Source organism: Typopeltis vanoorti, chromosome 14 (assembly GCF_054136105.1).
Source record: "Typopeltis vanoorti isolate ZY-2024b chromosome 14, IOZ_Tvanoo_1.0, whole genome shotgun sequence".
Classification (NCBI taxonomy): domain Eukaryota; kingdom Metazoa; phylum Arthropoda; class Arachnida; order Uropygi; family Thelyphonidae; genus Typopeltis; species Typopeltis vanoorti.
The window spans coordinates 112,857,434-112,880,814 of record NC_143562.1 but is presented as its reverse complement, the minus strand read 5'-3'; the positions used below and the strand labels follow the sequence as shown (position 1 = coordinate 112,880,814).

Here is a 23,381-nt window from a genome sequence, read left to right as displayed (position 1 = left end):
TAGACTCATCGAGGGAGGCCCTTAACATCATGTCCACACAACTATACGACATTCTCACAGTATCTAGCATACCTTGCCTCGAACTTGCTCACTGTCATAGCACCCACAACAGACATTGGCAGCTTATTCCACTCATTTACCACTCTAAAAGTAAAGAACCCAGCTCTAACACCACTGCTAACCACACTCTTGCCCAGCTTCCATAGGTGTCCCCTAGTTCTCCCACCACCAGTCCTCATCTCAAAAATATCCTCTGAATTAATCTTATAGAATCCTTTTAGTAATTTGAATGTCTCTCCTTTTCCGCCTATCAACCAGTTTCTGCAACCCACAAATCTTCAACCTGTTTTCATATGGTTCATTCCATAGACCTGCTATCATCTTAGTCACTTGCCTCTGGATCCTCTCCACCTCCTCCCAATGAAGAAGGAACCGAGGTGACCAAATCTGGGCACAATGGTCAAGATGAGGTCTTATCAAGACTCGGTACAGAGGTACAATAACTTGCTTGTCTCTGCTCGTTAAGGTATTTTTCAACAACCAAGTGAGTTGATGAACTGATTTAGCTACTTTCGCAATGTGCCCCCTAAATTTCATCTCCCTATCCACCAACACTCCCAAGTCCCTGGCCTCATCAATCTCTTGGAGTACAGTTCCACCCATGTGGTATACTGCTGCTAATCTTTTCACCCCAAAATGCATAACCTTACATTTTGTCACATTAAATTGACATCCATTCTCCTTAGCCCAGAACTCCAATCTATCTAAGTCATCCTGCAAGACTTCGACATCTTCTGCATTCACTATCGCCCTCCCTAACTTTGATTCATCAGCGAACAAATGAACTGTTCCACTTAGATCCTTCCCTATATCGTTAATAAACAGATTAAACAGCAGTGGTCCAAGAACAGAACCCTGCAGCACCCCACTAGTCACAGACCGTCTTTTGGACTCTACTCCTGAATAAACTACTCTTTGATATCTCTCCATCAACCATCCACCTCACCAACTCTATATCCATTCTCATATGCTGCAGTTTACTGATTAGAATTCAACGTGGTATCCTGTCAAACGCCCTTGCCAGGTCCAGCAGTATCGCTGTAAACCCATTACCCTCATCCAGTTCAGCCGTCACTGTATTATAAAACTTGAGCAAGTTACTGAGGCATGATCTACCCTTCACAAAGCCATGCTGTCTCCTGTACAGTATCTCATTTTCATCAATCCATTCCTGTATTTTTCTCTTGACTACTTTCTCCAAGACCTTGACAACAACACCTGATATGCTGATCGGTCCGTAATTTGCAACCATAGTCTTGGATCCTCCTTTATGCAGCGAAGCGAAATTATTTTAACCTCTTTCCACACCTTCGGGACTAAACCAGACCCGAGACTCAGATTAAACAACATGGTCAAGGGCACTGATAATTCCTTAGCTGCTTCAAGCAAGACCCTGCGGTATACCATCCAATCCCACAGATGTATTCACATTAAGGTTCTGTAATAGACTATTCACCTCCACTTCATTCATCATAATTCCCGTATAAACTAATGGCTCCTTCATTTTTTCAATGTCACCACCTGGATCATATACTTTTGCAAAGTGCGCGCGCAGTAACTCCACTATATCAACTGGTTCAGTGACCTCCTTACCATCGTCATTCCTTAAAATCATTTTGCCATGTACAGTTTTTTCCTTGCTTGCAGCATATTGAAAGAACTGTTTGGGATTCTCTTTTGCTTGCATAGCTGGTTTCCTTTCATAATCGGCTTTTGCTGTTTTTACCACACTCGTTACCCTTCTGGCCTGCACTTTATACTGTTCGTGTGCCTGCATGTCACCCCTTTCTTTAAATTCCCTCCACGGTTGTTTCTTTTTTTGCAGCTCAAGCTTAATGGTGTTATTCATCCATTTAACCCCTACTTGTTACTATTCGGACCCTAGGTATTCAATCAGCCATATCCTCCTGTAAATGCTCCTTGACCACTTCCCATGCTCTATCGACGTCCAGCCCTTGCAGTTGTACATGCCATGGCACTGATCCAAGCAATATCCTAAGCTTTTCATACTTGCCAGCACGGTAATTCCACATATACCCTGTCTTAATCAAAAATTCCACACCTTTAGCCACCTCCCAGGTGAAGACCTTATGATCACTCTCACCAATAGGTGGCAACATGATCATATTCATTACAGTCAAATTGTGAGATGCTATTACCAGGTCAAGCACTCTCTCACCCCTAGTATTTTCAATTACATGCTGTCTCAGATAGTTATCCCTTAATAATTGAATAAAATCCATTTCCTTCCTCACATGTGTCCTCTCCTCCTTCCAATCAATGTTACCATAATTATAATCCCCCATAATAATTACCCTCCTTCCACTCATTTCATCAATTTGTTTATGCATACTATCTCCATCATCTATTCCATCACCTGGTCTATAGCAGCACCAAACTGTATATTTTATTCTGCCAGTCTCAATCTCACACCAAATAGCCTCAAATGAGCTCCTTTCACTATCCTGCAATACAACTTCAATTCTCCTTGGCTGCAGTTCATCAGCTATCATCAATAACACCCCTCCCCCCATTTTATTCTCTCTGTCCCTCCTAAACACACTATAACCTATACATTCTATCACACTAACTATATCATCTTTCGTCAGCCATGTTTCACTAATGCCAATAACCTGTGGCCAGGAAGAGCCAATCAAGGCCAAAAATTCTTCCTCCTTGTTCCTAATACTCCTGGCATTAGTATACATGAAATGCAGTGATCCCTTTGTCCCACCCCTATCTTGATGCGTTATTCTAAATGTCCCATTCCCATTTTTTGTCCTTAGTGCTGGTTCAGGTACATTATATACGTTTTTACTCAACTGTCTCACTGATGTCTGCATATCCACTCCCCCCCCCCTCCCTCCTTGGTAGTTCTTGTTTCCCTGGTTCTGCACATCCATTTTCACTTCATTCAGGAACACTTTTTCCAGTCTCTGCACACCAAGTCCATTCAAATGCAGGCCATCCATGTTGTATAAGTCCTTTCGCCCATCAAACTCATTCCACACCACACTATCTGCATAACCTGCGCATAATGTCATTTGCGATTATGGCCCTCCTCCTAAACTCCTCTCTGTCATACTGCGGCAACATACTCACATTCTAACTCTGTCACTCTTTTCTTTCGCTACCTTTAACAATACTTTCGAGTCCTCTCTCATAAAATATTTATCACCTTTCAATTCATTCGTACCCGCCACAATTATTAATTCTTTCACCCTCTGTTTTTGCACTCTAATACTCTCACTTACATCCTTAAATTTCGCACCCGGTAAGTACGATTTAGTTACGCTCCCATCTATCACTCCTCTTAATAACGAGTCACCATACAACACTCTTTCCTTCATTTCAGAAACTCGCCCACTCTTACGCTGGTTATTTACGTTAGCCGAATCACTCTGGAAAGTTTTGCAGGTGCTCTAATTGCCGCTGCTCATTTTGTATCACTGTGCGCAACCTAGCGATCTCACTTCCTACAAATAATTCCTCATTTTTTTTATCATTCAAACCATTTTCTCTCTCTGTATAGTTGCTCTCACTCTTTCTTAGATCACCGCTCTCATTGCCATCTTGTACATCGCAATTCCCTATCAAGCCACTATTTTCACTCGCATTCTGGCTTTCTTTAACCATAGCCGTCTCACAACCTGACACATAATTCAACTCCTCACTTTGCTTACACTTTCTGCACATTCTCCCGCCACTATCACTTTCAATCCAAACTCCAGCCTCATTCAGGAATGCATACATTCTACACATCACATTGGACAAATTCTCTCACATTATAGTTTTTGAACAATGGTTTTTTTTTTTGGACGCCATTATCTTACATCACATTGGCACCATATTCAAATCTATGAACCGTATCATTAAATACTAAATTAATAACGGAATTTACACCAAAATCACACAGACACCACAACCTACCAAAATTAGACAATATTACGTTATGATTTTAACCTATATTCTAATTTTCATTCAAAATTATACTTAGCTTTCGGGAGCTCGCTAAAAACACGACCAACCGTCTCAAGTGGGTGATAGAAAGAGGGTGGTAAGAGGGTGATAGAAATGTTTAAGTTACTGAGTTTTATAGGATTGATGCAGAGAAATCTTTTAGCACTAGGCTAGACAGTCCAGAACAAGGGGTCATCCCTGGAAATTGAATAAATGTGTAGTTAGGAGGGGTGTGAGGATTAGATTTTTGGCTTGGAGAGTTGTGAAGGAGTGGAATGGGTTCAAGGCTGAGGTATGACAGATTGTATCGATAGATTTGGGTCTCCATCAATGACTCTTCAGACTCCATGGACTGGCTCATATAATAATTATGGGAAGGGTTGTCACCGAGACCACTTTCAACCTTTATTGAGATCTCATGAGTGAGAGCAGTGGAATTTAATACTGCGATACACCTTTTCTGCTGATGTATGAAAAAATACAAGGTGCTACTCAAAAGTTTTTGCTGAATTGGAATAGCATGCGTGAACTTGTTGTGGTATGCCCTTTCTTCATTATGAGGTGCGAGCAGTTCCCTTTGTGAATCAGTATGCAAACAGCTGCCAAGCTGAGAAGCTGTGGTCTTTGGTTACATTTTGTAACATTGTGTTTTTAGTGGTTCAGTGATTTCTTTTTCAACTGAAATGGTGGATTTTAAGGGGCAAAGAATCTGCATCAAATTTTACTTCCTCCTTAAAATCCACTAAATGCTTACGGAAACATTTGGTGAATAGTGCTATGAGCCAAAGCAAGTGGAAGAACAAAGACTGGATTCTCTGCAATGACAATGTGCTTGCTCACACATTACTCGTTGTTCAACAGTTCCTGACTTCCAAAAACACTTTGTGTTTGTAAGTCAGGAACTAAGAGTTAGGGCATGTAATTTTTTTTTTATGGTAAAGTTCCCTGAACTTCTTCCTGTTCCCTAAGGTGAAATTCTGACTGAAAGGACTTCATTTTGACAAGATTGAGGAGATCCAGATAGAAATGCATGAGGTGCCTCAACACAGTCACACTAGAGAACTTCCAGTGATGCATGGAATCATGGGGAAAAAAAAAAAAAAAAAGAAAAAAAAACATGCTGACATCGCTGTACACCCAATGGGATTACTTCAAAGGAAATGGTGGAAACTAAGAGTTAAGGCAGAGAATTTTTTTATGGTAAAGTTCACTGAAATTACTAAAGCAATTGATATTTAGTCATCAGTCTATATATACAAGTAGACTAATTATGAAATTGTTTCACACTTATTCGTACACTGATATATAGGATTAAAACAATAATATAATTCTTGTCAAGTATATCATACATCATAATCAAGCAAAAAAATTTTACAGAAACAGTGCTGTTCAAATGCTTATTTTAATATTGCATAGGTGGGTATGTTTAATAGAAAGAATGAAAGGATTCATTGTGAATGATATGAGCTTCTGTTTATAATTTTCTAAACTCCCATATTCTACAATGAATTGCCTGTGTATTTATAAAATATATATATTAACAGTCATATAAAATTTTCAGAAAGAAGATATTGAAAATGCTTTAAGAGCCAATAATATGAGTTTGGAGGATGCTTTGGGTAAGTATATTTATTCAATAATTCCAAAAGCTAATTCATGCAGTTTTGTCATTGGAAAGAAAATGTTTCATTCGATTCTTCTGATGTGCTAATTGTTTTACAGTGGAACTGCAGTCATTGTCAGTTCGGGAAACCAGTGCAGTAGAAATGGATAGCTTTGGAGGCCGGAAACTACGGCCAGGAAGTGTTGCAGATGAACTTGGACTTGCTGAACACAATCTTGATCCTTCTTTTGGACAGGGTAACTTCCATGGGCCCACAGCTTTTCAAGGACCTCAAATACTCGCCCCAGGATTTGCTAGTGCTCAGGGTTTTAAACCTCAAGTTAAGGTTAGTAGATTATTAGTAAAAAGCGAGCAGTCATAGAAATTTAACCGTTTTTCTCTTCATCCTAATTATTCAGTTGCATCATCATTGTATTTTTAACTTTTTGAAAATTGTTGTATATTATAACACAGTGCATTTTATGTGAAGGATACTTTCAAATAACAGCAGAATGAGACTAACATTTAAATCTAGAAGATAGTTGAAATTAAAACCTTGTCTGTTCTAATTTCTCTAGGTTTTATTATGAATCCTACCCACATAAGGTTGTAAATTTACATAAGTCCCGTGGGTGAGCTAAGGTTTAGGTAATAACAACAAACCATAAAATGAAAACTCACATTAAAGCACTTATTTATTTAGAAGTTTCATAGGCATCTTCAAAACAACAGCAACAAATAAAAAGCAGTTAAACAATGACAGAAAAATCTAAAAGTGCATCATCAATGGCTAATGTAAGACAACTAAAACAGTCAGTGTCTTCCTAACGGGGGGGGGAGAAAAAATATAGGATTAGCAGATTTAAAAAGTGTTATTTCCCGTAAAGGGAATAGACGTAGACATCAGATCTATTTAAGATAGGACAATGATTCATACATTTAGTATAATTCTATTAAATGTCGGGTTTATACATTTATTACAAAGACATTCTATAATGAAATAGACTGATGAAGAATTCTTGTCTTGTTCCAGTAAATTGTATGTTTAGTGGTTAGCACTCAGCAAGTCCAGACTATTCAGGCTCGCGATTTTTAATATACGACATATGTTCTTCACGATGAATAAAAGTAGCTCTTCCAGTTTATCCAAAATAAGATAAGCCACAACTTCAAGGAATCTGGTAGAGTCCTGAGAAACCAACAGGCAGGTGCTTATCCTTAGGAGATGTGACAATAGCATAGATTTTTCTGGTGGGATAAAAGGCAACAAAAATGATCAGTGGTTTTAAAATTTTTGCCATGCATTTGGAAATGCCTTGCACATAAAGAATAGAAACATATTTCTTTTAGAGTAGAAGAGGCAGAGATTCTGAAACTGTTAAATGTTTTTATGATGAATAAATTGCCGGCCTGGTTGGCCGAGTGGTTAGCGTATTTGCTCTCCAGCCAAAAGGCTGCGGGGTCGAATCCCACCATGGGCATGGATGTTTGTGATTGCCTGCGAAAATAATAGTGATTGTGGTGGACAGTATATGGCGTTGGTGTAGATGATGGGTTGAGTGATGGAGATGGAGAGTTGTAGAGTAGGTGCCCTCCCTCGATGAGTCTTTGGACTCCTGGAGGTGTCAAATAATAGTAAATTGTTAAAACCATTTAATAAGAAGGTAGATATAATGTATTTTAATTCTTTCTGTAAAAGTTTGTCAGAAGAACATAAAGAATGAGCATGATGTTTGATCCACTCATAAGCTACATTAGGACCAGTGCTCAGAACGTTTCTGGTGATGCAGATAAACTTGTCATCAGTATTTATGGCTATCCACTGATGCAGGATGAGCTTATCGTGACTTTGCCATTTCTTCCAAAGAGGTACCTCTTATGAATTTTTTTCACAGCATATATTAAAGATGGGAAATAAGAAGGGAAACAAGGCCGAGGACTTCCTAAATGAAGGTGGAGTGATGAATTATCAAATTTTGTTGGGGAAAATTGGTAAACTATTGCCAAGAACAGAGAAAGGTGGAAAGAACTGGAGGCATTCGTCCAGCAGTGGACAGAAAATGGCTGAAAAGAAGAAGATATTAAAGACCTTCAGTCCTTATTTCCTAAAACAGCTAACAGAATTTGATTCAAATGTGCAAAAAAAGGTTTTCACTGCTAAACCTCCTCATCTTAATATTTCTTTTTCTGAATTTAAAGTTCTGGAATCTTTAAACAACGACAATTTTATTATTACCAAAGCAGACAAAGGAAAGGCTGTTTGTTGTTAAAATATGATAGAAAAATGTTGATATTACTTTGAGACTATACTACTTATAGCCATCTCTTATCTGATCCTACTAGTAGCCAGATAAATCAGCTTAATTCTTTTATTGATAATGCTTCTATTTGAGATAACAAACAAAAGAAAAAGCTTAATCCCTTCTGTGCTCATCCACCTAGATTATTTGGTTGACCTGAAGTTCATAAACCTGGTGTTCCATTTAAGCCAGTTGTTGACTGTATAGGATGTCCCACTTATATTAGTTATCAGAATAACTTATCTAATTTACTTGCTACTTGTATAAAAACTGTGGATTTTAAAAAACAAAATTTACAATCTTCATCAAAGCCCTCCAATGTTATGATCAGCTTGGATCTTTGTTTACTAATATTCCCTTATCAGATGCCTCCAAGAAGTATTTCTATTTGATATTTTTATACACTTTTGTTATTATTTCAAGTTTCAAAACCAATTATATCAACGAAGGAACAGCTGTGGGCAGTCTTTTTTCTCCAATCATTGCCAACTTCATGAAACACTCTGAACATCTCTGAAAATATTTCACCTAGACCGACAGATATGTGGATGAAATTTTTGTAGTTTGGAAAGGCTCTTCCTCTGAGTTTCAGCAATTTTCTTTCCAAAATAAATGCAATCCCTACTACGATCCAGTTCACCTTAGAAAAAGAAGTAGATAGCCTTTTTTAGACCTACTAATTTTTGTCATCACCATATCCCCCTCATCAATCCCCCCCCGGGACGGATTGAGTTCCTCCCACCACCAATGGGGTTTAGAGCTAATTAATGCAGCTAGGTTGCCACTCCTTGATGCATACCCTAAGGGCAGTATTTATTTCTGACTACTCCGTGTGCGTTCATAGGACTGGTTTGCTTGTTTTGTGGGGCAAAAAACCCGAGTTTTCTGGAGAGAAAAAAATCCTACCTCCATATGAGATTAGTCGAAAGAGACCAGATAAGTGTTCCTTACATCACCAACGGGAATCAAACCCAGGTCTTTCAAACCAAAGAGATTCGTCTATACTATATACTGACTGAGTTACAGGGGCTTCATTTTTGTCAACCAGATGACAACTTACAATTTTCAACTTTTTTGAAAGAAGACTTATACAGGCTGCTATATCCATACTGAATCTCATTGTATCCTAGTCAAAAGGCTAGGACTATTAAGACCTTGTAGAAAGTTTTTCACTTGGTGTCATCATCATCACCATATCCCCATAAATAAACAAAGTTTGCATGTGAAGTATCCTCATGACTAAGCTACCTAGTCATGAGTATACCTCACGTGGATACTTTTCATGCACTAGACAAATCTTAGATTACTCCTTTTGGAGAACCTAAAAATAAACAAACTTTCATTATTAGTGAGAAGGCAGATGAGGGATACTATTTTCTGAATATTTTGGTTACTTGGCAGTCAGGATTGAACACCACATTCAGTATTTACATGACCAAGAATTCTCATTTTCACAGGTGACAGTGCCCTGTCACTTGTTCTAAATGCAATACTTTCTGTCCAACTGGATTACTGTTTTTAGTTGGATTACTGGAAACTACATTACTGTTTAGTCGAACCAGTTTGTTCAAAAAGTACCTGAGTGGTAAAAAGCCATTACTATTCATGAGCATAAGCTGGATTCTTAGAATACACATGTTCAAGAAGCAGCAAGAGCCTACTTGCTGATTATGGTTGCCTTTCATGTTATATTCTATTTGCTTTTTGTAGCATTCGAAAAGACTGAAACTCCCTTTTCTACATGATTACAGCAGTCTGCTCTTTGTGGTAGTTCTCGTTTTTATTAAGTTTATAGAGGCTAATGACTTCACATTAATTCATCATCATCAAATTCCTGATGTGTACCCTCAAGGGGTGTACAGGATATGTTAGTACTACATGAAAAATTTACATCATTACTAACTTTCTATCTACAATTTTCCTCCAAATCAGTCTGTTACTTGTCAAGACTCCAACATTATCAGATCTAATATTTCTATCGTCTAAGGCAGCGTTTCTCAACCTTTCTGAGCCCAAGGACCAGTAAAATGCCTAAAAAAATTCTACGGACCACTAAGTTACAGTGCCGTGGGAGGGGGCGATCCGCCCGGGAGACACTTTTTTGGCTTTTAAGAAATCTTGCCATACTGTCTATAAAACAGCAACTGAGTCATGAAACAAAATTCGACAATGTCATCGACGATTTTGCGAACAGAAAAGCAAGAAAAATAACATTTTAGAATGTTGGAATTAAAGTTTTACTTCAATTTTTAATTTATTTCCCTATACGTCGTTTTGACTATTTTGTAATTTTTTAAAATACTATGTAGGAATTACCAACATTACGGAAATACTGTGCTATTTATAACATAATAAATCTAAAAGCATGTTTTGAATACATATGGAAACATAATTAATTAAATTGGAAGTAAACAATTAAAAGTGTATCATCATTGAACAAAGTTTTAATTTTATTAAACAAATAAATAATATGATATAATTATGTTACTACTTACTTTTAATAAGATGGTTGAGCTTCTCGGCCCTTGCAGAATTTGCTGGATATCTGGCTCGATATTGGTCAACTTCAGTCGAAGATCGGCACATACACTAAGACGATTTCTGTATTTAGTTTTTATTTGAAGGAGCGATGAAAATCCTTTCTCACCAAGAACGGATTTTCATCGTTATAGGTTGTAGAAAACTGCATGACGATTTTCAGTGCTTCTTCAAATAATTCGGGAAATTCGCTTCTCACCTAAGGCGAGATCCAAAATCGAACCAATCCAAGATTGGTTCGATTTTGAAAGCTCAGTTAAATTAACTGTTCTTTTTTCGATAACGAAAGGTCGTTCTCGTGACTGCAAGCCTGAAATGGATCATGAACCCACAGAAATTTCTTATAAAAGTTATTCGGAAAATATATTTCAAAATTCCGTTTCAGATTTTTGAGGTGGTCACAAACTTTTTTCAGAAACTTAGAATCAACAAAAATATCTAAAAAGGATTCCAATGTTGGAAAAGGAGCAAATTATCTGTCTTTTATATAATTAATCCATAAAACCAGTTTTTTCTCGAATGCCTTTATTTTGCCATAGGCATCAAGAACAGTTAAAGTATTTCCCTGGAGGTAGAGATTTAGTTCATTTAATTTCGAAAAAATGTCTGAAAGACAGGATAGTGTTGATAACAATGCTTCGTCAACAAGGAATGATGCAAAATCAGAATTAGGTTATTTTCAAATAATAAAACTTCATGCCTTAATTGAAATAACCTTGTTAGTACTTTGCCCCTGGAAAGTCAGTGAATTTCAGAATGAAGTAAAAGTTGTATATATTCACTGCCCATTTCATCGCAGAGTACTGAAAATAACCTGTTATTTAACAGTCGAGCTCTAATAAAATTAACTAGCTCTACAGTTGTGTAGCAGAGTTTTAAATTCTGGTGGCATTCCTTTAGAGGTTAACGCTTCCCTATGTATGAAACAATGTACCCAATTCATATCCGGAGCTACTTCCTTGATCATAGAAACAACCACACTATGCCTGCCTATAAGGATGCGAGCTCCATTCGAACAGAAGCCTATACATTTTTTCCACTGGATCCCTTTGTGTATTATGTAATTATTGAGAGTGTGAAATTTTTCTTCTCCAGTTGTTCGGGATGGCAAAGTTGTACAAAAGAGAATATCATCATGAATGTTGTTATCATGCGCATATCTTACGTAGCATATTAACTGCGCATCATTTGTAACATCAGTAGTCTCGTCTATTTGTAACGCATAATAAGAGCTCTACTTTAACTCTTTCGATTAACTGAGATTCTACATCACTTGCCATATCATTAATTCTGCGACCGACAGTGTCATTTGAAAGAGGAATCAAATCAACATCTTTTAGTAACTTGTTGCCAAACATAGTTTTAACCACATCTTTTATAGCTGTAAGTAGCAAATTTTCTGCGATGGAATGAGGTTTCCCTGTTTTCACTATGCACAAACTTAAGAGATGGGATGCTTCCCGTGCCTTCCTATTAATGGGACCCATGGCCGAAACTACATCTTTCCCATAATTTAATGTCCCTAAACGTCGCTGAAAAAATTCAATTGGCTTATTTTTTACATCACAATGTTTAGTTTCTAAATGTCATCGGAGTTTCGCAGGTTTCATGCACTCGTTCGACAACACTTCATAACACAAAACACATTAAGGTTTTCTGTTCACTTTCATCTCCACACCAAGTAAACCTGAATGCCAGATATGAACTGTTATATATCCTACTGTATTTTTTCTTTGAACTGCTTGTTTCTTCAACTTTAATAGTATCAGATTTACTCACCGTTACAACACATGTATCACAATTAGGGTTAGCATCTGTTTCATTTGCCCTTCTTTTCAAAGTCCTAGTTCTAATCCACTTTTCCATTATTAAAAAATGTTTCCGAAAAATATTTAAATATATAAATACTGGGGCTAACTCACGACAAACTTTGTCCAAGTATCACTTAGCACTTTCGAAGATGATTTGAGCCTTGGTGGAGGGAAACCTTCAATGATAAAAATGAATAAACAACAAGCAATTGGTTGTTGTTTATGTGGATAACACATGTTCACTTCATATTGAAAAACAGCAAGTGAAGGCAGAAGCAATAAAAGTATGTTGTTGTTCACTTCAACCTTTTTTATTATTCGTCATTCAGTGGCAGAATGACGTATAATAAAATAGGGTGAAGTGAACAACAACAATATAGTCTTATTGCTTCTGTCTTTGAATATTCTGATGCTATTTATTGGTTTTTTTGGTCTCCATTTGATTTCAATAATTTTTACTTACTTATTCAATTTTAATTTGTTTTGTTTGGATAATTAAAAATATATATTTATTTAATTAATTTAATTCTCCCTCCAGACCACCTGTCCCATCGTCGCAGACCACAGGTTGAGAAACACTAGTCTAAGGCACTTTGTACCGTATCAGTCCGTCTATATCTTAGTCTTCCTCTGGGTCGTTTTCCTACCAACCTGGCAGAGAACACTTGTTTTGCTAATCTTTCCTCACCCATTCTGTTTAAGTGACCATACCACCTGAGATTAGCTCTGCTAACCCATTCCTGGATGCTGACAATGTCAAGTTCTTTCTTAATATCCTCGTTTTTAATATGATATTACCATTGATGCCATCTGTTCACGCCTCTAATCTTTCTCAGCGGTCTCTAGTATTTGGTTAAGTGTTTTACTTCTGACCCAGCTCTCAGATCCATAAGTTAAAACTGGTCTGAAGACTGTCTCTTGTATACAGCTAATTTAGTGTTCTGACTAATTTCTCTCTTATTCCATATGAATTTATTCAATTCACCTCCTACCATACTAGCTTTGTTGATTCTGTTGTCTATTTCCATATTTAATTTACCATCTTCTGTAAAAATCGTGCCTAAGTAGCTGAAATGTTTTACTTGTTCCACAGGTTCTCCGTTCACAACGCAGTTGACATTTTCAACGATTCTACCTATTTTCATTGTCTTTGTCTTTTTATTGCTGACCTTCATACCATATCTATTACAACAGTTATTCCATTTAGTCATGGAATCTTGCAAACTTGTAGTGGATTTATTTAGAAGTATAACATCGTCTGCATGAATCAAAGAGCTGACATTAACATGTACAATTTTGATATCATGTTTAATACCACTTTCCTTCATAATGTGATCCATATAGATAATGAATAACAGAGGGAATAATGTACATCCTTGTCTGACCCCAGATTTAGCATTAAACCATCTTCCTGTACCTCCTTCAATTCTGATTGCTGACTCATAACTCAAATAAAGACTAAGTATTGCTTGTTACAATGCCCCATCAACACCATATAACCGTAGGGTATTGAATAGCTTCTCTCTTGGCACCTTGTCATATGCCTTTTCCAAATCAACAAAACTTAAATACAGATCTTTGTTATATTCCCATGCTTTCTCAACTATTTGTCGTAAAGTGAAGATCTGATCCTGATAGCCTCTATTTGGCCTGAATCCAACATGTTCTTCACCAAGCTTTTCTTCCACAATTCTTCTCAACCATTTCTATAGTATACTTGACTAAATCTTGCCAGGAACACTCAGTAGGGAAATCATTGTCATCATCAAATTCCTGCCATGTACCCTCAAGGGGTGTACAGGATATGATAGTACTACATGAAAAAAATTACATCATTATTAACTTCCTATCTACAGTTTTCCTCCAAATCAGTCTTTTACTTGTTGAGACTCCAACATTATCAGGTCTTATATTTCTATCATCTAAGGCACTTTGTACCGTATCAATCCACCTATATCTTCCTCTGGGTCGTTTTGCTGCCAACCTGGCAGAGAACACTTGTTTTGCTAATCTTTCTTCGCCCATTCGGTTTAAGTGACCATACTACCTGAGATTAGCTCTGCTAACGCATTCCTGGATGCTGACAATGTCAAGTTCTTTCCTAATATCCTCGTTTTTAATATGATATTGCCATTGATGCCATCTGTTCACACCTATAATCTTTCTCATGACTCTCATATCTGTGGTCTCTAGTCTTTGGTCAAGTCTTTTACTTCTGACCCAGCTCTCAAATCCCTAAGTTAAAACTGGTTTGAACACTGTCTTGTATACTACAGCTAATTTAGTGTTCCGACTAATTTCTCTCTTATTCCATATGAATTTATTCAGTTGACTGCCTACCCTACCAGCTTTGCTGATTCTGTTGTCTATTTCTATATTTAATTTACCATCTTCAGTAAAAATCATGCCTAAGTAGCTGAAATTCTCACATTCAGTTTTATTTCCCTTTTTATATATGGGTACTATGAGAGCTCTACTCCAATCATCGTAAATTCGTCCCTCTGTCCCGGCCTTTTGAACTATGCAGTGCAGCCACTGTAAGACGTTTATACCACCATACTTCAGCATTTCTGGTTGAATATCATCAACCTGCTGCCTTTCCATATTTCATGCCTTTGATGGCTTTTTCTACTTCAAGTATGGATATGTATTCCTGACTGCATGCATGGTCAGTGTTTTTTACCACTGTACTATCATCACTGCTTGTTTCTTTTAGCAGTTTTTCAAAGTAATTACTCCATACTTCAAGGATATCTTTTTCTCCTGTTTTCATGTCACCTTTATCATCTCTAACTCCTTTTACAGCACTCTTTCCTCCATTTCTAAGCTTCTTCAACAACCTCCAGAATATCATGCCACCTTGATATTTATTTTCTATGTTCTTGCTAAAGTCCTCCCATGACCTTTGTTTAGCTAGTTTTACAAAGTGTTTAGCTTTCTTACATTTGTCTCTGTATTCTCTAAGAGCACAAGCTGACTTATTTGCCATGAACTTTTGATAACCTTCTGTAGGACCATAGGCACAAATAAGTCTCATTGTCCAATTCCTAATTCTGATATTTGCCCACATCACTCTACTTGAGACTGCCTGCCATTCGAGGCTAGCCTCATATTTTGTGTTGATACTATGGCTACTCCTTCTTTTCCTTGATTGTCATTGCCTGAATATAACATTTTGTATTTATTGCTCAGAAAGATCTCACCAGTTTTTGTCTTTTTTTGTTTCAGTCACCCCTATTATGTTGATCTAGTACTTATCTAATTCTTCAGCTAGCTCCATTTCTTTGCCATTCCAGCTTATTATGTTGATAGTACCCATCTTGAACTCTGGTGATATTGAGTTGATGTGTGTTTTAGGGTTTGTTCCAGTAACTGACTTTCCACTGTTCACCCTGGTTCCCTGGCGAAAACAACGGGGGCCTTGTGTAACTGGGCAGCGCCCCAGCCGGCATGAAATTTTTCATGTTGTACCATCATTTTGTATATTGGTTTAAGCCAATAAGAATACAATTTGGTCAGCTAATCATAATGCAAATTCTTTCTAAATACATAAATTGTCATTTCAGATGTGCATAATGTTATGTTTTGGGAAGAGCCACTATCTCCAGATGTTTATTGAGGTGAAAAAGTAAAGAGGTGTTGATCATAGACCTAGAATAGTTAGTATAGGGGTGCAAGAGAGCCTGATAGTATTAGGAGAAAGAAAAGACAGATAGATAGCATGAGAGATAGAGAAAAAGGCCTCAGTTCTTTTATATAATGTAGTCAAATGCCATCAGTTTTCGTTTTTTACTAGTCTCATGCAGATGAACAACCAGAAGACCAATTGAAACTAAAGCGTAAAGATGACAGATACCCAGGTAGTTAGCCTTATCTGATTTAACCATCTCTCAAAGTAAAAATACAGAATTTTATCTCCCTCCTCCCCTGGTGAATATTCCATAATGTGGGTGGTCTACACCACCTAGCTAAAAATTTGATATCCTAGAATGCTTCTTTCTAAATACATAAATTGCCTGACTGAACAGGCAATTTATGTATTATATATTTTACTGAACCTTGAAAGTAAATTAAACTTGCTAACTGACCCTGACACATCAGAGTATTGAATATTTTACCAAAGGAAATGATGGACACTGGCCATCCATTTTTCCCAAAAACAATTGATAAATATAAACTTGGCAAAAGTAATCCCACAACCTCTGGAAAACCAGACAAGTCTATAAAGCCAAAACAACTGGAAATTTTTTGCAATGGAACTCTCGTGGGTTTTGCCAGAATATCGATAATATCAAGATTTCGTTGCAGAAACACAAAAATTTCTGTTTCTGTCTACAGGAAACATACTTAAGACTCAATGAGGACCTTATCTTAAGGAATTTCACTGTTGTATGCAAGGACACTACTGGAAGTCCACCTTCTCATGGAAGAGTAGCTATCCTAGTAGGCAGTCATACTCCTTTCCATCTTGTCCAACTTAATACTGCTCTGGGAGCAGTAGCGATTCACTTATCCATGAGATTTCTTATTACAGTATGTTCAATTTATTTATCTAAATGCTGGGTTGAATGAAATCAATCTTGATGACCTTATCATGCAACTGCCGAAACCTATACTTCTGATGGATGACTTTAATGGTCACAAATCTCTCTCTCTGTCACGGATCTCTGTTGGCAGTGTGCTGCTGTGTTTCCCAGTATCCGATCTGATTACAGGAATTATACAGCAGAGTTGCATGCCATTCAGCTCGCACTTATATAAAAGAAAACTCCTATGAAAAGTATGTAATTTATACAGACTCTTTTTTAAGCTGTTTACAAGATATTTCTTCTCTGGTGTATAATCCACACCCACTGTTTGGTGAGGTGTTACAACTATTATACAAAATAAAGATTATTAGTTTCGATGTTCAGTTTTGTTGAATTAAAGAAAATGACATTGCAGATGATGCTGCTAGATCATCTCGTTCTTTCTCAACATCTTGTTTGACCATTCCATATATCGACTACACACAAATAATAAAATCAAAGTTAAAAGCCCAACGGCAGTACTCCTGGCTGGAAGCACTAACAAACAAACTGCATGAGATTAAACCTGAAATCGTAGTACTAGCTAGGCTCCTCATTGGCCACGGTTGTCTGACTCACTCATATATACTGAGGGCTGATACCCTTCCTGTGTGCGAGGGATGCAACAATCGTCTTGCCATTAATCATATTCTGGTGGAATGTAGATAAGTTGTTATAAATGGAATTATAGCCATGTAAGCACGTTTGGTGATAACGGGATATGCTTCTCCAAGTGCACACGAAAATTTTGTAACTTCATTGATTGGAATTCAATTCGGAGTTTCTTTTTATTGCGGAGATCAATTAACTTGTCTTTCACTGGGTCGTTGTCACTGATTTTTTTTCTAAATCAATATGAAAAGGGTTACGTATCCAGACTTCATTCATTTGGTCAGGAGGAATTATTCTTGCAAGTGCCTCTTTCAAAGTTTTTAAATGCGATATAATGCTATCACGAGCTTCCTGTTTTAGTTCGGGCAGTGGTTGATCTTGGGTAGAGCAGATAAGGGATGCCAACTTTTTATATGGTCTGTATCAAGGGACAGACAGAAGTGGAAAGAGTTCATTCGGCATCATCATCATCCACATGAATGATGGAAGAGAGAAGAAGATGTATGTAATAGTGATAATTACCTAAAACAAGAATTTCCTACTTATTGGAGGCCTAATATATCTAAAAAAAAAAAAAAAGTTCGTGTTTGATCTGTAGAGCAGAAATTCTAGATAGTTATAAAGGTTACAATATATGGTTACAGCTTTGTGGATGGAGTTACATTTAAATGTATCATTGTTTCTCATCTAATTGTTGAATGACAGTGAAAATTCACCCTTCTTTAAGAAGGATTAGCAGAATCTTCCAAAATGATTGTGAAATAATAATAATAAATAAATTGTTTCTGTGATATTCTTATAGAAACATCATGTCATCAACACTTACAGAATTTACTGTGGGCATTATCTTGTATGGAGGAGAATATCCATTACGGTAACACCCAGTGAAATGCTAAAACACTAAGTTACTCTAGAAGAGTCATATCTGAATGGGATCTCCTTGATCTTCCAGATGAGAGTTGTTCAGTGCCTAAAGGCTTTGGAAGTGATAGCTGTAAGTCTTATCCTGACTTTAGACACACCTGAACTTCCAACATTTAATGCAGGATACCTCAGTGGTTCGGTAACACTCCACATGCCTAATGAACTTTGATGCTTTACATGGCAGGAATAAGATGGTCCTAAACTTTCTCCCATTTCTATCATTTGTGTCCCAGATGTCAGCAAAGCTCATAATAAATTGCGCCTTGCATTTTAGCAGAGCACAATATTATGCGTGAAAATGAAAGCCTAAGATAATATGCTGTCACTTCTAAGCATGGATGAAAAGGAGGAAAGTTACACTACAACACGAGTAGTCTTTAGTTGAGCAAGGACTGTAAAGAAGATGGGGGTTGTGATAACCAGACTTTGATAAGTAAAATTTCTATAACATAAACAATCAGACATGTGACTATCAGGAAACAGTTGCACATTTGTTTGGTTGGACAGGTGACTGTCCAATCATTCCACATTACAACATACTGGAGCATCATGATCTTGTCTGCTTCTCTCTTGAAGTGCATTAACTAGTATGGCAGGTACCAACTGGTATTCTTTAACCACCTTACTGGCCATTATGGATCAAATATGCATTCTCATAAGCTTCGTATCCATTATATATTTCAATGTAATATGAATGGTATTACAATTTTAATATGCACTTCGCATCCATGAAAACCTTGACGTCTATAAACGTCTTGGCCGGTAGCGTGGTTAATCCAAGAAATGAGAAACATCTAAAACTCAGTTGTTATCCTCCCTGCATAAGTTTACTATTATTTGTTCACTGTTATTATATTTTGCTTAGCTCAAGAAGGGATCACCATTCCCATGGCCAACCAAACGTTTTCTAGCGTGTTCAACTTAATACTTCTAGTGCCTATACTGTTCATCTCTCAGTGGATGTGGCGTTTGCACACCACCGCACTTGGCCGCACGAAGGAAGACTTCATTTCGAGTCTAGTCGGCGACTAGAGGAAATTTTTCTAAGCCTTTTTTCGACCGGTTCCCGAGATAGTCGATCTCTGGCACGGGCAAGCAGGTTTTTCCTCCCGGAAACTCGGGTTTTTCGTCCTGTAAACTCAAGAAAATCGACTGTAGAACCCACATTATTTCAGACATTAAATATATTGTGTTAGGGTTAGGGACCACGAGATGGCGGCACATTTGAGCCGTCTCTCTTCACTGCGTACCGCTTAATTAGTGATAGCTTTGGGCCACTGTCTCTGATTGGGTACCAGTGGAGATTGAACTGCCCACTCAGTCTCCAAAAGTTAGATAGGGCTAAATGGCCTCGCCTACTCCCGTATACGGGAATAAAAAGGCGTTAGCTGATTTGATCATATAATATTTAGTGAGTGTATTAGAGTGCAAAAACAGAGGATGAAAGAATTGATAGTTGTGGCGAGTACGAATGAATTGAAAGCAGATAAATTTTTTATGAGAGAGGACTTGAAAGTATTGTTAAAGGTAGCGAAAGAAAAGAGTGACAGAGTTAGAATGGTGAGTCTATTGCCGCGATATGACAGAGAGGAGTTTAGAAGGAGGGTCATAATAGCAAATGACATTATGCGTAGGTTATGCAGACGGTGTGGTGTGGAATGAGTTTGATGGGCGAAAGGATTTATACAAGATGGATGGCCTGCATTTGAATGGACTTGGTGTGCAGAGACTGGAAAAAGTGTTGCTGAATGAAGTGAAAATGGATGTGCAGAACCAGGGAAACTAGAACTACCAAGGAGGGGAGGGGTGGATATGCGGACATCAGTGAGACAGTTGAGTGTAAGAATGTATATAATGTTCCCGAGCCAGCACTAAGGACAAAAAATGGGAATGGGACATTTAGAATAACACATCAAGATAGGGGTGGGACAAAGGGATCACTGCATTTCATGTATACTAATACCCAGGAGTATTAGGAAAAAGAAGAAAGAATTTTTGGCATTGATTGACTCTTCCTGGCCACAGGTTATTGGCATTAGTGAAACATGGCTGACGAAAGATGATATAGTTAGTGGGATAGAATGTGTTGGTTATAGTGTGTTTAGGAGAGACAGAGAGAATAAAATGGGGGGGGGGGGGGGTGTTATTGATGATAGCTGATGAACTGCAGCCAAGGAGAATTGAAGTTGTATCACAGGATAGTGAAAGGAGCTCATTTGAGGCTATTTGGTGTGAGATTGAGACTGGCGGAATAAAATATACAGTTGGGTGCTGCTATAGACCAGGTGATGGAATAGATGGTGTAGATAGTATGCATAAACAAATTGATGAAATGAGTGGAAGGAGGGTAATTATTATGAGGGATTTCAACTATGGTAACATTGATTGGAAGGAGGAGAGGACACATGTGAGGAAGGAAATGGAAATGACCTGGTAATAGCATCTCAGACTTTGACTGTAATGAATATGACCATATTGCCACCTATTGGTGAGAGTGATCATAAGGTCTTGGCCTGGGAGGTGGCTAAAGGTGTGGAATTTTCGATTAAGACAGGGTATATGTGGAATTACCGTGCTGGTGAGTATGACAAGCTTAGGAGATTGCTTGGATCAGTGCCATGGCATGTACAACTGCAAGGGCTGGACGTCGATAGAGCATGGGAAGTGGTCAAGGAGCATTTACAGGAGGATATGGCTGATTGTATACCTAGGGTCCGAATAGTAAAACAAGTAGGGGTTAAACGGATGAATCACACCATTAAGCTTGAGCTGCAAAAAAAGAAACAACTGTGGAAGGAATTTAAAGAAAGGGGTTACATACAGGCACACGAACAGTATAAAGTGCAGGCCAGAAGGGTAATGAGTGTGGTAAAAAAAGCAAAAGCGGATTGTGAAAGGAAACTAGCTATGCAAGCTAAAGAGAATCCCAAAAGTTCTTTCAATATGCTGCAAGCAAGAAAAAAACTGTACATGGCAAAATGATTTTAAGGAATGACGATGGTAAGGAGGTCACTGAACCAGTTGATATAGTGGAGTTACTGAGCGTGCACTTTGCAAAAGTATATGATCCAGGTGGTGACATTGAAAAAATGAAGAAACCATTAGTTTATACGGGAATTGTGATGAATGAAGTGGAGGTGAATAGTCTATTACAGAACCTTAATGTGAATACATCTGTGGGATTGGGTGGTATACCAGCACGTGTCTTGCGTAAAGCGGCTAAGGAATTATCAGTGCCCTACCATGTTGTTTAATCTGAGTCTCGGGTCTGGTTTAGTCCCGAAGGTGTGGAAAGAGGGGAAAATAGTTTCACTGCATAAAGGAGGATCCAAGACTACGGTTGCAAATTACGGACCGATCAGCATATCAGGAGTCATTGTCAAGGTCTTGGAGAAATTAGTCAAGGGAAAAATACAGGAATAGATTGATGAAAATGAGATACTGTACAGGAGACAGCATGGCTTTGTGAAGGGTAGATCATGCCTCAGTAACTTGCTCAAGTTTTATAATACAGTGACGGCTGAACTGGATGAGGGTAATGGGTTTACAGCGATACTGCTGGACCTGGCAAGGGCGTTTGACAGGATACCACGTTGAATTCTAATCAGTAAACTGCAGCATATGAGAATGGATATAGAGTTGGTGAGGTGGATGGTTGATGGAGAGATATCAAAGAGTAGTTTATTCAGGAGTAGAGTCCAAAAGACGGTCTGTGACGAGTGGTGTGCAGCAGGGTTCTGTTCTTGGACCAATGCTGTTTAATCTGTTCATTAACAATATGGGGAAGGATCTAAGTGGAACAGCTCATTTGTTCGCTGATGATGCAAAGTTGGGTAGGGCGATAGTGAGGGCAGAAGATGTCAAAATCTTGCAGGATGACTTGGATAGATTGGAGTTCTGGGCTAAGGAGAATGGATGTCAATTTAATGTGACAATGTAAGGTTATGCATTTTGGGGTGAAAAGATTAGCAGCAGTATACCACATTAGTGGAACTGTACTCCAGGAGATTGATGAGGCCAGGGACTTGGGAGTGTTGGTGGATAGGGAGATGAAGTTTAGGGGGAACATTGCAAAAGTAGCTAAATCAGCTCATCAACTCACTTGGTTGTTGTAAAATACCTTGACGAACAGAGACAAGCAAGTTATTGTACCTCTGTACCGAGCCTTGATAAGACCTCATCTCGACTACTGTGCCCAGATTTGGTCAGCTTGGTTCCTTCTTGATGGGGAGGAGGTGGAGAGGATCCAGAGGCGAGTGACTAAGATGATAGCAGGTCTATGGAATGAACCATATGAGAACAGGTTGAAGGTTTGTGGGTTGCAGAATCTAGTTGATAGGCAGAAAAGGGGAGATATGATTGAGACATTCAAATTGCTAAAGGGATTCTATAGGATTAATTCAGAAGATATTTTTGAGATCAGGACTGGTGGTGGGAGAACTAGGTGACACCTATGGAAGCTGGGCAAGAGTGTGGTTAGCAGGGGTGTTAGAGCTGGGTTCTTTACTTTTAGAGTGGTAAATGAGTGGAATAAGCTGCCAGAGTCTGTTGTGGGTGCTATGACGGTGAGCGAGTTCAATGCAAGGTATGATAGATACTGTGAGAATATCGTATAGTTGTGTGGACATGATGTTTAGGGCCTCCCTCGATGAGTCTAAAGACTCCATAGAGTCACCCGAAATAATAATAATAATATTCCATATACTTAGTTGAGTTAACTTAGACCAATCTTGGAAGAACGATGAGGCAGTGCACCCTTTGATTAGAAAAGACCTGTGCTTTTTTCTCATTATGACAAGAGAAATCTTTACATGAAGTTCTTCAGTTGAAGATGAGTTAGCCAGTCTTATATAGAGGTAGCAAAGTTTCACTCTTGGAAACTCAGATTTTTTAGCCCACATACAGGATAGAGAACGCATGCACTTAACAAACAAAACACATCTACATCTCTGGGTACTGTAATTGGGCTGCAGATGTATATATGACAGTGGATTATGTAGTGTGT

The 23,381-nt window shown here is 38.0% G+C and overlaps 1 protein-coding gene across 6 annotated transcripts in view; it reads left to right on the top strand.

Annotated features, from left to right (window-relative positions):
- LOC150099843 (protein Gawky-like) overlaps window positions 1-23,381 on the top strand; it is a 580,239-nt gene that overhangs the window by 462,115 nt on the left and 94,743 nt on the right. For all 6 annotated transcript variants that reach the window (XM_090404074.1, XM_090404072.1, XM_090404073.1 and 3 more), the window contains 2 exons: window positions 5,582-5,639; window positions 5,743-5,969. In XM_090404074.1, coding sequence (XP_090260200.1) covers window positions 5,582-5,639; window positions 5,743-5,969 — 285 coding nt within the window. The remainder of the gene's footprint in view (window positions 1-5,581; window positions 5,640-5,742; window positions 5,970-23,381) is intronic.